The 17,263-nt window shown below is 32.5% G+C and overlaps 1 protein-coding gene across 1 annotated transcript in view; it reads left to right on the top strand.

The window, feature by feature from the left end:
* Window positions 1-6,876, top strand: part of LOC143247608 (O-acyltransferase like protein-like) — a 47,952-nt gene extending 41,076 nt beyond the window's left edge. The window contains exons 13-15 of the mRNA XM_076495934.1: window positions 4,369-4,555; window positions 5,711-5,853; window positions 6,048-6,876. Coding sequence (XP_076352049.1) covers window positions 4,369-4,555; window positions 5,711-5,853; window positions 6,048-6,179 — 462 coding nt within the window. The 3' untranslated portion in view covers window positions 6,180-6,876. The remainder of the gene's footprint in view (window positions 1-4,368; window positions 4,556-5,710; window positions 5,854-6,047) is intronic.
* Window positions 6,877-17,263: the final 10,387 nt, after the last annotated feature.

Genomic DNA, 17,263 nt, shown 5'->3' on the forward strand with positions numbered 1-17,263 from the left:
ATCATGATTGTTAATTTTTACTGTTTACTAAATATATATGTGCGAATTATCTTTTGAACAGTTTATTATTGTAGCAAGACAGTGTTTGTTGCGACGACATTGGCTTCTTCAATTTTTCTTCCCTTGATATTACAATCCCCGTTCACGACTTTTTATATGTTAGAAGTTCATGATATGGTAATTTTCTCTATAATATTTGGCGTCTGCTGATGTACCCGTTTTATAATTTCTGTTATATCTTGGTATCCCTTCCCCCCTGTGAGTCAGTGGTAAGTTTATGGACATACAACGCTAAAGTTCGGGGTTTGATTCTCTGCAATGGACAAAGAAGGAAGGCTTAACGTGATTTAACTTTAAAAAAAAAACACAATATTTTTCTCTGGATTTCAAAAATGGCGAAACGGGTTCAAATCTGCGATACCACAAAATATTCCCGGCACTTTAAGCTGTGAATGCGTTATAAGTGACAGTCTCTTTGCGCGGATGGTGCGTGATAGATTGCTACTGACCAACTGTCTTCCCTCAGGTAAGTAGTTCAAAATTAAGGTTGGCAGCAGATAGGTTCAGTAGTTTTGCCCTCAATACAAAGTGAGACGCCAATACAAAAAGTAATATATCTTTGGTATTCAGACACTCGGATATCAATGGGTATCTTGATTCCTTCAGCACAACATTTCGGGCATTCACATTTAAAGTAATAAACTACACATTATTGTATTAATATAGTTTAAATATGGTATGCATTATCGTGTGTATGTATGTGTATATATATATGAACTAACAGAAAGATTAAAGGAGAGCTTCTCAATAGCCGGAAAGTGTGTAGCTTAAGACATTAATTGTATTTCAATGTGATTCTTCGGCCTCTACTAGTAGAGACCAGCAATATTCCTTTTTGTTTTTTTTAATTCAGGCTTAAACCGAGATAATTATACGACCAATTGCCTTACTTAACAGGCAGCAAACGAATGTAAAATATTAAGTTGATGTATCACAACTTTCAATTTCAAAATATTTCTAATCGCTGGCATTGAATTCTACAAATCCATTTATCTTAGGCTTAACATTAGTTAAGCCTTATTTAATATGGCCTACATTCAAAGAAATGTTACATTAACACTAAGTAATGTACGTTTTTTCTTTAGTTTAGTTAGAGCTAAACTTTGTCTTACTTAATATTTTCAATATATAAACTTATGTTATTCTACAACATAACTAGATATTATTAAAATCTTTGACACACTTTTCATAAAATGTGTCAAGTATACTTACCTCCGCCTTTATTTTATACCTCTTAAAATAAAGAGGACGCGCATACGCTTTTCACTAAAGACAAAAATGTGACTATTATTATAATTAATATGTTGCACACCATGGTTGCTAAAATAAATAAGCGTTTATTAGTACACAATAAATAGTTACAAATAAAACAGTCCTCAACCTCAAAATACAATTAAACCATTTACTTGATAATTTACTTCGTAGGGATAACACAGTAATACTAACGAAAATAGTTTAAAACCTGGGATGTGCGATATCTTGTCAATCTCAAGGATTTCATCTCCATACAGTAAATTGCAGAGTAAATATTTTGAGACTGGGAAGAATCTCATTTTAAAATATTTATTGTGTGCTAAAAATATTGTTTTCATTTAATAAACATGTGACTTAAAACTTACCCAAGTGTTACTTCAATGTTAATAAATTCCGTATTTTTTTAAATAGACGTTTTAGTTTTCTTCAATATTTTATTACATGCTGTAATGATATTTTACTGAAATGCAAGTTTGGTTGAAAGTGGATAAATTTTATTATGTCTTTAATTAAAGCATGGCCAGGTGGTTAAGGCGCTCGCAATCCACGGGTTCGAATCCCCCTCACACCAAACATTCTCGCCCTTTCAGCCGTGGGGGCGTTGTATGTGAGGGTCAACTCCACTATTCGATGGTAAAAGAGTAGCCAACTCTTGGGCTGATAGAAAGAAATCTAGCATGAAAAATCCAGTTTCTTCAAAGAACGCTAATGCAGAATAATTATCATAATAACTATCTCTATGTGTTTAGGTGTATAAATTTTGTATACCCGGGAGGGTCAGGTACACTAGACCTCTTCCTCCTTCCTTTTCATTGTTTGGGTGGACTGCTTAGTATATTTAAAGTTAATACATGAGGGCCAGAGTGATGAACAGTATTCAGGCCCTGTTCAGGGCAATGCCCATGTATATTGTACTTTCAGATTCACCGAGTCGAGATCATAGGTGGCCTGTTTTATATTAGCATTAATTTATTATTTTTATATTATTGTTTTATATATAATATGCGTGTATATATATTTTATTATTATTTTACTGAAGTTTAACTTTATGATGTAATATATAAATTAATTAGGGAGAGGTGTTTCGCTCTCTTTTAATCATATATGCAACCTGTCTAGTTCGCATAACAGTTCATTTTTATAGAAATATTTTATTGTACTGTGTAGAAGCCTATCTGGTATTGTTTGTGTATTTGAGTATTTATGCATAAACTTTGAGGAGGTGGTTTTAAATACTCTATATTCTGTCGTAATTAATGTATTTTGTAATGATTATCGTTTGGTTGGCAGTTGTTTTTCACTTGCATTAATCCATGCAGGAGCTGCATAATCTACTACTGGTCTAATATATGTTTTGTATATTTTAATGTTTTCAGGTGTTGTTCCATAATTTTTACCAGTTAGACTTCTAGCATAGTTTATTCTTCGCCAAATTTTAGTTTTTATGTTATTTACATGTTTTATTCAGGTAAGTTTAAAATCGTATGTTAGTCCTAAAAATTTTGCAGATGTAACAGTCTGGATTTATTTTAATTTATATTTTTGGCAGTATTCACTTAATCTGTTTACTTGAAGTTGTAAGTTAGTGGCTGCAATTTCTGGTGTAGGGGCACTTTTCCAAATTGCTACATTATCAGCGAACTGTGACGAATATCCATGATTTCGGTCTTTAAGTGGCACATTTTTCACATACACGATAACGAGAATAGGACTAACCACCCCATCTTGATGGACACCGGCTTCTGGAGTGAAGAACTCCAAGAAAGTTCCCTTTACGTTTACTCTGCATTTTCCATTTTACAAAATGTTAGATAACCAGCCAATAATTCCTCGCGGTAGTCCCATTTCGTACATACGGAACCGAAGACCATTGTGCCATACAGTGTCGAATGTCAGTGATTCTTTTTTCATTAAAACTATTTATTATTGTTTCAGTTAATCTAATTAAATGATCTGTTGTTTTTCTAAATTTTCTAAACCCGTTTTGTTCCTCTGCTAATTTTGAAGTAATCTCCAAAAATATGGAGAGTCTATTACTTTTTATTCGTTCAAGAATTTTACCCACACAGCTGGTCAGGCTGATTGGTCGATAACTGTTTGGCTCTTTAGCTGGTTCACCCTCATTGTGGAACATTAATATATTAGCTTGGTTCCAAGAAACTGGGATGTATCCAGAGTAGAAAGATAAATTGAATATAGCTAATAAGTGGTCAAATACTTTCGGAGTGCCTTATTTGAGGTGAATTGTTTGTATGCCATCATTTCCTGGTGATTTGTTTTTTGAAGTCTTGATTGCTTGTTTGAGTTCAGTTAATGTGAGTTTTTTGGTGAGCATTATATTCATTAGTGTTATTGTTAATGGTATTGATTGGAAAATATGGTTTGTATAATTCTATGTTATTTGTTACATGGTTGTTTACTTGTTGTAGAAATAGTATCAAAATAACTTAATCAAAACTTGGTTTGTTTTGAATTTCGCGCAAAGCTACACGAGGGCTATCTGCGATAGCTGTCCCTAATTATCAGTGTCGAATAAGGCTTAGAGTGTATCGAAAATGTCTTGTTTGTTTATAGTTATAAATTTATGATTTTTTTAAAGAAAGTTATTTTATCATTATTTGGTACACAAACATAACAGTCATTTTTCATCTGCGTTTTAAAAAAATATCTTTACCTAAACATCCCACTACTATCAACATTCGAAACTTTGGACTCGTTGTGCTATGTTATAATACTCTTTTATTTCAAGTTGCCACAATTACAAATATTTATTCAAAATCGTTGCTTAAAAATGGGTCTAAGTTTCAAAAATGCAATTGCCAATTATTTCAATGGGCATACAGTTGAATTTATATCAGTTATTTATTTAATTAGGTTTTATATTGTGATCTTAAAAAATGAATAAAACTGCAACTTTTTAAAATAAATTTAACCTTGTAACTTACTAGTTAATATGTTAAGGGAACCATATACAATTACGTTTAAATAAACGTTAGTAAGCAACAACGACAAAAAATATCAGTTACATATATATATTGTTAATATTTTTTCCAGAGGTATTCGTTACTCGGATGGTCTTTGGCAATTGTATGCAATACCTTAGTTCTTTACGGAATGTGGCCAGCTTATGAAGGAAAACTCCCCTCCAACCTGGCCTCTGCCATGTACAGTGCTCTAGCACGAACAGTTTGGGCTGTTGGACTTGCCTGGTTGACCTTTGCATGTACAGTTGGTTACGGAGGTGAGTATTAGGTTGAAAGTCAAGGTAGTTGTGCACCAGTTTACATAAATACTCTCAAACACACACGTGACTTGAGCAAGACACTTGTAATATGAAACTTTATACTCAATGGAATTGGGTCTAGGTCAAATTCCCACCATGTTGAGAGGACACATTGGAGCCGGTGTCGAGTTTCACTTACTTGACACAAGCGGATGACAATCCTGACACGTCCCCTTCTACCATGGACGAGAAAAACAATTCATCTAAGGTTAACCCTAAGTTGGGTAGACTGAAACAATGGGGTAAAGCGTCTTGCTCAAGAACACCAACAGTGGTGATAGTACCAGCTTCGAACTAAGAACCATCCAACTACGAGTCTATCGCACTGTCGCATGCTTTCTTGATACAGAGAAAGCGTTCAACACTGTATGGCACAACAGTCTCCGGTTCCGAAAGACAGAAATGGGACTATCGCGTGGAATTATTCGCTGGCTCTCAAACTTTTTTAAAAACAAAAAATGCTGGATAAATGTTGAGGGAACCTTCTATTAGTTATTTACTCCAGAGGCTAGCGTCCCTTAGGGTGTGGTGGTTAGCCATATCCTTTTCATAATGTATGTTAATATGCCTCTGAACGACCCCAAATCATGGATACTCGTCACAATTCGCTGATGACGTTGCAGTCTGGAAAAGCGCTCAACATCAATAGCAGCTAGAAATATAGAACCACAACTAAACAGAATAAGTGAATACTGCCAGAAATATATAATTAAAATAAACACAACAAAAACTCAAGTAGTGGTTTTCACATAATTAACAAAGTACAAAGAAAGAAAGAACAGTTATATATGAACGGAGCATTTCTTCAGACTACTATATCCGCCATACCGACAGAAGGTCTATAGCGCAGAGCCAACGAAATCAACTCGCGTGCATATACCCAAAAACAGAAACTAAAAGCATTCTGTTTATATTTCTTGTAGAATTATCACACTGATAATCAGATTATATTACTCATAAGATTAAAAATTGCGTACGTGTGTTGAAAATAATGTCACACGAAGGAAGAACTAAAAGCTTAAACTTTCAATTCAAGAGATGTTCTTACAAATCAAAGTTATTGTTTGTAACTAAGTCTTAGAAATATTTGTCATTTTATCAACTCTGCTACAGGGTTTATCACCACTTTCTTATCCTGGAAGGCATTCATACCTCTCAGTCGTCTCACGTATTCTGCGTATCTCGTTCATCCTGTTGCCATAGCAGCCCTCTACGGTGTACAAGAATTAACTGTTGACGCAACATACAGCTATATGGTAAGATCACACATACGTCATTGATCAAACAACTGGAATTCTAATAGACGATAATTCATTCTGTTGACATTGTTAGCACTAATTTGGAAATTTCTTGGTATTCACAAAATCCTTCTAGAGCAAATTCGGTAAAACTTAAAATGCTAATATTAATACAAGGAAATGATGGTCTTTTTTTTTGTTTTAATTTCCAGATGTACCTAATCTTTGGAAATCTGGTCTTCACCTTTATAGTAGCTTTTATTTCATCACTGTTCTTCGAGTTTCCCTTTACTGGACTGGAAAACGTAATTTTGAAAAAAGACGTATACCCGATTACGAAATAGATAATTTGAAATGCATTATGTGTTTCGATGGTGCCACCAAACCACGTAAACATCACTGAATACGAAACGCAAGCCAAAAGAACTTTTATGGAAAGACGAATGTATAGCAATTTCAGTGGATGTTATACAACTGTCTGAATATATTTGAAGACGACTAGATGCTGCTATTCATTATTTTAGGAAGAAATGTTAACTAAACTCTTTATTAAAGTTCTTCCTTCGAATCTGAAATGTTGACTGCTCATTTCGAAATATTAAAATCGGAAACAGTGCATATCAAATATTGAAAATGCCAAATTATGTACTGGTGGATCATTCATCTTGTCATGATGTGAAATAACGAACCACATATTACTAAAAAGGAAAACAATTTATTTAATACCAGTATTTGATTTGGATCTCCATAACAAATTGGATTATTACTTTGACACTTTTTATAGCCTTAAACTTCGTCATATTTAACTAAAAAAGTGTGTTTAACATTTCTTTAAATATTTTCATTTCCCAATTAATATAAATATAACACATTGTTGGTTAATTTTTAGGATAATATTAGCCCTTTATATATAAATAAAAAACACTCGTTAAGCATGCATATAATTACTTTTAAGTTGATAGTAAAACACAGTAACAACGTAACCATGTGACAAAGACAGCATGATGAATGCTCTTTGAAACTATTTCGGAAAATAACAAGTACTGGATTATTTCATTGTCGTTTCAAAAGGGTTTTTACATCAGAATATAGGAAGAAAAAAATAAGCATGAAACATTTTGATACACCCAACATTAATTAACCCCTTTAAAAGGATCCTACTCACATTGACATCATCTCCGGCTGAACAACTCGATTCAGGCCAATATGAATGTTAGATGGATTGTAGCCATTATCCATTGCCTGGCAGATTAATTAATAATAATTACATATTTTCATTTGTATTACATAATTACTCTAAATCTTGTATGAAAAGACAAAGTATCGCCTGATCTATATGTTATAATTCTAATTGAGGAAGGGACATTATTTACAAAATCAGATATATAACAAAAGCAAAAACTGGTTTTTCAAATAACCACTTCTGAATATAGAAGCAAATAACTTTCGCGTGTAATATTCGTAATGAAGCAGTGTACGAATAGTTGTCCAATATCGTGCAAAGCTATCCAAGATCTTTCGTGCGCTAATCGTCACTAATTTTTTTAAGTGACAAATCAAAAGGAACGTAATTAGTTCACACACCCTACCACCAACTCGTGGGCTATTTTAATCGAGTAAGTGATCTGACCGCCGCTCTTATAACGCATCCACGGCTTAAAGTACAGAGCGTATTTTTGTCTTCTGGCAATAACGGAACGCAAACCAAAACCTGATATATGCAGCCTTAAAACGGTGTAAAAGTTGGTTTATTTTTGAACTACATCTGAGCCATTTTAAATACCGAGACAAGATTCCCCATCATTGATTTATGAAGAAACGTAAAATAATTCAGCAGTTATGAATGTGTCTTCGGCTTTGTAGTTGATACACTCAAGCTATCATATGGGTGTGCCCCCAATATAACCATTCCATGTTCGTGTCACTTTTATCTCACTTGCCAAAATATATTTAAGAAAAATCAAACTTGTTTTAACGTAGAATTGGAAAAGGTTATTGATAATTTTAACGTGTTAGTTCGAACACTGGCTATTTCGTAGAAATTTTAACAGGTTTTATCTAAACAATATAATAAGCATGGTTATTATTCTTTTATTTTTTTTATAAATTTGGCTATTTTTAACATACACATTTCACTCTAACATTTTCTTCCAGATTCCCTCTTACACAAAACACGAGTTTCACTTCATTTTGACATATGAAATACACGTTCACCAAACGAGTCTAGTCATGCTCACACTGTAGGGGTTAACCCGATTCTTCGGTTTTATCTTTAATCTTTATCTAAGTAGAGACATCTAGAATAATTATCCAAAACACTATTGTGCTCTTTTTGTTCATATATGTAAAATTCAACAACCATAAAATTATGGCATAAAGTTCTCTTAATCAACTACCCTCAGATATACAGAACAAATGGAACATTCGACGCATCACGTGATATTAAAACCTCACCACAATAAACCTCCCGTTCTTTAAAAGCCGGTTGATTTAACGAATTAATAACATTCCACAACACGAAAATGTTTTTAAATGAGTATCACCAGTTTTAGTTATTACAATGGATCATATAAATAAGGGTTATAGGTACGTAATGTTGTTTCACTCGTTCTTCTAAAGTATTTCAGGAAGCTAATTTCAAGTATTACAATAATTTTGTTGCACTGCAATAAATATATACACATTATCATATTTTCTACGTTAATTTTTTGATGCATATTCTATGGTAAAGGTCCTATCACTTAAGTACTTTATTTGAAAGCGAGTGAAATTATTGTAACGACCTTTTGCAGACCACTAGTTGTCGAACGTTTATATTCGAATAAATTCTCCTATCATACTCATCCATCGTATGGTCATTTTATTTTTTCCTGCGAATTACTAAAGAATGAATTTTGTCCTATGAAATGGTGAAGACTACTGATGCTACATTAATTAATCGAAAAAAAAACCCACTATGCTGCGACATCTGTCTCCAAACTGGGTGTTTCATCATCAGAAGACTACTTGATGTGCAAAGCCACGTGTTATTTTACAAAAGACATCTTTGGAAGTACAAAATAAGACGAGACGTAATCTACTCGGCGGCACCCGCCACATAAATACGAAATTCCTGACGTTATTGGTAATACGGTAGAACTCACCCAAAGCTGAAAATGTAAAGTGTTTGTTTGTACAGAGACTCGAACCATGGATGAACTATAATCCATTAAACCACGCTCAAGCCCTCCAAGTATTAATACCCAATAATAAAAAACAATTTTTCAGTCAAGTTGTTTGAAACTACCAACAGTTCTAGACATTTTGAACTTCTCATTATAAGTAGTCCATGGATCATAGTTCAGCCAAAGACGTTTACAATATTCTGACCAATATAGTTTGTAAATTTGTGTGGATATAACTGAAGTCTTGCTTACACAAGAGGTGATCAGAGAAACTTCATACATCCTTCAAAGTTGTCACAAATGCGTTTTGAAGTCTGAGAACATTTGTTGGACACAACAGGGTTAGTTCTTCAAATACCAATTAAGTCATTTGGTAAATGAAATGGAATACTTTCTTTCACCCTCCTCTCAGAAAAAATACGTTAACATATATTTTGTATATATGAAAACTTTTTCCAAGATAGATGCACCAAACCCATGATGCAACGTGTTTTGCTCAAACGGCAAACTGCTAGACTATGCTGTTTAAATTACCACATGCACGAAAATATTCGCACTTGATTCATAAACTGTTAAGTCTTGAGTTGTCACATTCATTGATTGTTGAAGAATTCGTGCATGTTTATACAGGTATATAGTAGGCAAGATACGTAATAGGTGTATTGGCATTTACTAACGCTTTAAAAAATCGTTTGCATTGAGTTTTTACGTCAATTTATGTGCAAATTCTAACCAGTATAATTTCATATTCTAATTGAAATGCAACCAATTGTCCGAAAACGATGTAATATTTTGTAAACAACAACTTGTACCTGTGAACGTTATTTTACTTTCAAAATGTACCAACAGTTAAAGAAAAAAGCAAGGATTTTATATTTTCTTGGGTTTCTTCAAACTATTCTTTAAAAATCTAAACCGTAAATGTTGGACTAATTTTCACCGGAAGTGTTTGAAATGTAAGCCCCGTAACTATTTAAGTTAATCGAGTTAAAACGAAACCAACACGGCATTTAATTACTTTTAAATGCTCTCTTGTGACCTGACAACAACACATCTGCTGTCCAAACTTTACGACACTTCGCATCGACAAATCTTTTTAAGAAAGAAACTCAATACATATCCATTATTTAAAAACAGTTTATTATACCATATTTGAGTCTTCAACTAACGCCGGGTACATTATTTGTAACGTGTTGTAATAGGTCTAAAAAAATTGAATTGGTAGAGTTTACCCCAAACATGAAAAACTACGATACCAAACTTGTGGTACAAAGGCATCTTTAAACAGGGAAGGATAATCTACTGTAAGGTGAAAGTTCGCCTTTTATTACCCTCATAGTAATAACTAACTGCATTTCTAAACTAAGTAACAGAATCAAGTCATTTGAACAAATCTAAACAAGCCCTATACAAGGACTCTGCTACTGAAAATTAATAACAAAGCCAACAATAATAAGCATTGGTCATAGCAAAATGTCACATGAATGAACAATCAGTGGTCCTCAAACTTCTTTCTCAAACTACCTATCAGTCCTGACACACTCGGTCTATTACCTTGTATGACTTAGGTTGCGGCAGTGCGCAGCTGTGACTTGCATTTTGGACCACCAGTGATGCTCGAACCATATTTTGAGAACCACTGTGACTGATCTAAATGAATAAACCTAAAAACACTAAACTAATAACAGGTGTTACTGAGAGAAATCTAAACTGCATACAATACTTACATCAACTTACTATGATGTATAGCTTGTACACTAAAAACCTTATCCAATATTTGATAAAATGCGTCATGTTAGATGAAAATAAGGTTTATGGTTATCACATCTTTCCAGTCTTATTGTGATCTGTGAAGATATTGGGTTACACGACAAAGTTGCGTTCGATCAATTACTCACAAGAACAACTAAATTCTAAGAACTTACGACTGCAAGTAACGAATAATAAAGCAACCACACTAAGTATGCAGTGCCAAAGGTCTTTCGTTCAATACCAGGGATCATCAGATTGGCTGGATACGAAAAGACATTAAGTAGCAGTCGAGACCTTTTATATCATCAATTTCATGTACAACTTTCTATTAAGTGAACTGTATTATAAATTCAGTTTATATTACCCGCAATTCAACTGGGTAAGAACGCATATTACACTAATATTAAATAGTTCAGAAGGTACAACTTTCTAAAAATAGTCTCCACTCTATAATGTGTTATTGTCCAAATTCTATACCTGTTCCATCATCAAAACTTGTTAGTTTGGCAAGTAGTGCATAACAACAACTTAATGTTTGTAGTCAGTTTAACACTAATAATATATTTAAAGATACATCTCAGAACAGTCCTAGTCTGTACTGATTACGGTGCGTTATGTTTAACACTAATAATATATTTAAAGATACATCTCAGAACAGTCCTAGTCTGTACTGATTACGGTGCGTTATGTAAATACCATAAAAAGTAAACTAACGTTTCTTGTACTAAAACTTCACACTTTGTTTACAGGCGTATTCACAATTAAAATATAATTGTACGCTCTACATATTTTACCACAAAGAAATACAATAATTAATTTAAACATGAGGAAAATGAGGTGAAGGAAAAAAATCAACGGATTCTGAAAACCATAATTATAACAGCTTATTTCTTTAAATACCAAAATAAAACTGCCCATGTAGAAAAAAATTAATTTTACTGTAAAGACATTTCATAGAACAAAGAATTTTAAAACCACGTTTTTACACATTTAAAAGTATCTATTAATTTTTTTTTAAAGTGTAATCACACACAGACATCCTATCCTATCAATGAAAGTGTAATATACCTTTCAAATTTTCAGACAGTGGAAACAACTTAAGCAACAACAAATCATGAAATAGTAAATACACAAATCAGGTTGATTATAAAGTTATTCTTACCTGCTGGTAGAATAATGAAACAACTTACGTAAGTAAGAAAGCAACATGATTACAAGATCCAGACACTAGTAATGAACACATCTCCAACAACCATTTTATATATTAAAAAAAAAATCAAACCAAATTAACGCCCCCTATCTCAGTAATCTATTACTATACTATGCTCGAGATAACATCTTTGGAAGGTAACAGTAAATTCACAAAAATGCCAAATTTTAATAAAATGGTTTTATTCTGGGGAACAGACTCTGGTTCTACAGACCAATGTTCTGTCTAAATATGTAAGGTGTTCCCCAAAATAATACCGCTTCATTATACCTATTCACACTAATCTGTCATTTTACTATTATATGTTAGCACTGTGTTTCCACTACAAGTATCACTGAAGCTATTATAAAAATTCCTTTTATTCAATGTATCATACTAAAATGGTTCTTAAGTTTCTCTAAAATATTTCAAAAATTGATTTGAAAAACGTATACAATAACGTGTTTATTGATTGTTGTCAAAAGCATAGAACCCGATACACTTACTTTCCTAGCAGGTATATGCCATCTATTGAAATCATATGTAACTAAAACAAATCAATGATTTAACTCATTGAACAAGTTTCCAATGAACTGATGGCACATCAGTACAAGTGATAATACATTTCACAAAATACTAATTTTGTTTTGGCACTGCTAAAATGCTGAAAATATAAACCATTTTTACACGTGTCTTTGAATGCATTATGACAATGACAAATGGAACGTCTGCAAAAAACTAGAAAACAACAAAAACATCTGTCAGGTGTTACAGCATATTTCCCAAATTTCATGTTACCTTACCTGGACTAGACTGGATCCCATGACGCGGGGTGTCCCCAAGAGACAGCTCGGCGTGACACTGGGTTTAAACTACAAATGTAACAAGACATTGTAGTGGTCAGTCCAATGTTTATGAACATACAATAAAAATCAACCAATGACACCCCTTGTCACAAAATGCCCCCGCAAATCAATGAGATCTACTGTTCAATCATGATTGTAACTAGTGGGCACAAAAGAAATGTATTCTACCAACATCAACACAAATAGTACCTAAAACATGGTTTCTAACAACAGAATCAGACAGAATATTTTAGGGATAAAGAGAATCATACAATTTCTGATCTAATAAATCAGTAAAGTGATTTAAAAATTTCTAAGCATAAACAAGATATTTAAACGTTATGAACAACTGATTCTGAAAGAGAAAATGAAACAATTGTGATAAACAGAAAAGTCCATAATTGCAAAAATATAAACCACAAGTTATGAATAATAGATATTGCTATATTATAAAAATGTACAAGATTTAAAAATAAAAAAGAGGACAGAAAATAGTATACTATAATATGAACTTTCTTCAGAATATAAGAACTGACCGAGCCAACTACTCTCGAGCACGCAAGCTCACCAGTTATCTCGCTACTTAACCCCTTAGCAGGGGACACGCCATATGGTGTGATCGTGAACCAACAAGCAACTGCAGAACACACCACATGATGTGCTTTAATTTTGTTCGAGCAACAGCTGGCAGAATGCACCCAAACTGATTACTAAATTTTGATTGGTTGACAATTTATTTAATAAAATTTCACAGCTAAGGGGTTAATAATAGTCTCATGTATCAAAATACCCAGCTCAAAAAAAAAGGTTCCTATAAGATGGAAATTCAGTCCCAAAACCAACATAAACAGTTATGAGTTACACATGTATGTGAAGAGAGATTGATTCATCTCCTTCCAAATTGTTACTTATTTAACAAATATTCACTCTTGTGCAGTGAATAGATGGTTAGAATTGTTTATTAATACATTGCAAAAATAAATATTATTTTTACCAACCAATTATAAAATGCAAAATTTTGCAGGTTTACAGAGAAAAACAAAAACCAAATGTAGTGACCACCATTTTCTTTTCTTACAGCATGGTATAACCAAAAGGCCTCCAACCCACACTTTGCAATGCTGACCACTAAGTGAAGTCAAGTCTTCCAAATAATGGAAAGACATAACAGCTTTGAACCTATTAGTTGTGTGACCATGAGATAACTTTCCTGAACTTAAATGGATGATCACCAGTTTAAAATGTTTGACACTAGATTTTTTCTGTAGATTCTGAGTATCCTCACACAAGTTTTTAAGAGTCAAGTTTATTAGAGGGCCAAATATCAATCTTAGAGGTACCTTTATCTTCATCTAACCACAAGCATTTTAAAATGCCAACATACTCATAGTCAAGTAAAGAGTGATGAAATAACTCCAATAACACAGTCCTGTGATGGTTTTACTGTCTTGAAGTGTTTACATGCATTATACAGTAATTCGTGTATGACGAATCCAAAAATATCTACTTTTCTCCATCACCTACAGATTTTTCACAAAATGTCATATGCACTTTCACAAAATTGGATTTTTAATGAAATCAGGTCACATTTGTTGTGTTTAAAATGTTAACCACTGGCTACTGATTTCTCTAAACCAATCATGTCGCAAGTCTTACTGTTCTAGAACCCAAACATAACAAGTAATGTTCAATGTAATATGCGAAACAATTTGATCTAAATAAGATTTTTTTCCTCAATTTATATAAAAAAATCCTTACCTCATAGAAGAGAATGAATATTTTTGAAATCTGCATAGCTAAATAAGGAAAATCTGTTATTAAAACCAAAACTTTGTGAAGTTTAAATTAACAAGCCTGTGTAATTTGGCATGTACAAACAGCACCCACCCAAATAAGATCAGTTACCCAAGAGTCACAAATTTTTTACCAAAACTAAAAAACATGTTTGATCCAAAACACCAATGTTACCTATAATTCCAAGTGGTTATGAATAGCATTGTGTGATATTTACAAGATTTGTGCAGAACAATTTTGAAATAATGTTATGCAAAGAGTTTAAGTAGTTGTGTCCATTCAAGATTTCACACCTTTTCAAGAGTGTACAAGCAAGTCACTAATATATCTTGTTCATATAATAAAACAATGTAGTAAAACTTAAGACTTGGATAATTAGGGTTAAGATAATTTGGAACTTTTTTGATGTACAAAAAAACAACAAAAAACCCACAAAAAACACACTAAATTTAAGAACAGTATCACCAAAGCATAAACGAGCATTTAAAACAACAAACCATTGTGAATTTGAATGTTAGAACATTTTCAATGAGGTTATCAATTTTTTAAAATTTCATATCTTTGGTAACATACTTCAAAATTTTAACATTTCTAAATGTTAAGCCACTGCCTAGAAAAATTAGATAAAAGTAAAAATTCTTAAAAATGCCAGTGTAATGTTAATTTACAAAATGTCCATCAACAAATAGTGCATCCAATAAATATCATAAATGATATAATTCTAAGTAACAAATACAGATATAAAACCAGGACGCATGTTTAAACGTCTAGAACCCCGAGTTCGAATTCGTAGGATTAGATGACATTGTCTTTTCATCCAGAAATGTTTACCACCAGAAATCAATTTTCTCTGATGTTGCTCGACACTTGTAATTGCTTAGTTTCAGTTGAGCCTATTAATTTTTGGAAAAGTTTTGTTTGAAACTAAAAATTCAAAACTGTCAGCTATAAAACTCTTAAAATTTTTTGTTTCAACCCTCAACTGGTAGGGTAAAGTATTTGTATAAGTGGTAGAGCATGAGAACACAACCCATGTATAATAAACTTCTACAATGGTGGAGTCAGAATGACAACAAATGAGAAACATTTACATGTGTTATAGAAAAGTTCAACAACAAATTCCAAACACTCAATTAGTACCAAGTAAAAACAAAACTACTGGCAGAGAGCAGTTCTAGCCAAGTTGGAATACTGATTTGAAAAGTTATTATGAGCACACCCTATCAGTTCAGAGTTAACACCTGTTACTTGTGTGTATTACCACTTACAAATAAATGTTATAAAGCTAACTGAAAAAATATCAAATGACATAAATTAACAAAAAAATAAACACCCTCCCTCCCCATGACAGCTTTTAATTTAAACACCTGATGTCTTGTAGTAATAATTTTGTCCAAGTTTCTCTCTTAAACCAATCCCAAGTACTGAAAACCATGTCATTCAAGTTAAACTAAATCAGAGAACTGGTAGGTTGAAACTAAAGATACCAGATGTCCACATATTTCCACCAATTAGATAAATACATAGTTTATGGTGATCCAGGAACACTGTTCCATTCCACATTAGCCATAGTAATCTCTGGTGTACAAGCTGTACATGCACACCCTTTCTGTAGTAACTGAGATTAGAATCATAACTCTAAATACAATAAAGTGTTTTGATAGTAACTGCAGAAAAAATAAAATGATTATAATCACAAACTAATTTTCACTTAAAAAGGGGAAAAATATCTGAAGGGATCAAATGAATGAAAACAATCACAAAGGCACAGTAAAACAAGAATAGATGCACAAATACTGTTACAAGATTAAAAAAGCAACATTACAGTGCGTAGCCTTAATTCTTATAAAAAAAACAACCTCAAAATCCAAATGCAATAATTTCTATTCTGATAATTAATTAACATTCACAGTGAATTCATCTTGGCTTTCTACTTTAGCCAACAGTAACATTTTTCAAACAATTATGTTTGCAATATGGATTTTTAAAAAAAGAAAAACAATTTACATGAACTGTTATACGAGGTTAAGAAAGTTCAAATATAACTACAAACATCTCATGATGAAACATCTTTATGGAGTTTTTTTTATAATGAGCACTGTTTGATGCATCTTTCAATCAAAAATCACTTGCCAATAAATAAGTTCTGTACCATTGAAACATGTACTTAAAGCTCTTACACATGGATATAACTAACAAACTGGAAATTATAGAGACAACCCAAAACAGAGTGACACAACACAGACACATATTAGAGACATGGACCAACCTTGTCTCAGAACAAATAGCATTTGTAATAACTGTTTTCACACAAGTTACCTGTTGTATATTGTGCTGTCTTCATGATTTCTAAATAACAATAAAAATAATTAAAACAGACATTGTGCTCGAAACATAAAACAAAATAAAGATTCAATTCAGAGATGTTTATAATTTATGATAAGAATACCTGGTTCTTTCCGAGAACACCAGTGGTATGGCTTTAGATGGTTGTTCTGTAATTAATCGCCCCACAAATATTAAAGAAAAGCTTGTTCAATTTATAATTATTTGCTAGAAAAGTTCTGTTTACAAGCAACTTTGTTATCTTCAAAATTACTACTTTAGAGTCGTGCTACATTAATAATAAAACCACCAAATGAACACCATTCAATAAAAATCAACAAAATAGATTTGAGCTGTAA

This window comes from Tachypleus tridentatus, chromosome 3 (assembly GCF_004210375.1).
Source record: "Tachypleus tridentatus isolate NWPU-2018 chromosome 3, ASM421037v1, whole genome shotgun sequence".
NCBI lineage: Eukaryota > Metazoa > Arthropoda > Merostomata > Xiphosura > Limulidae > Tachypleus > Tachypleus tridentatus.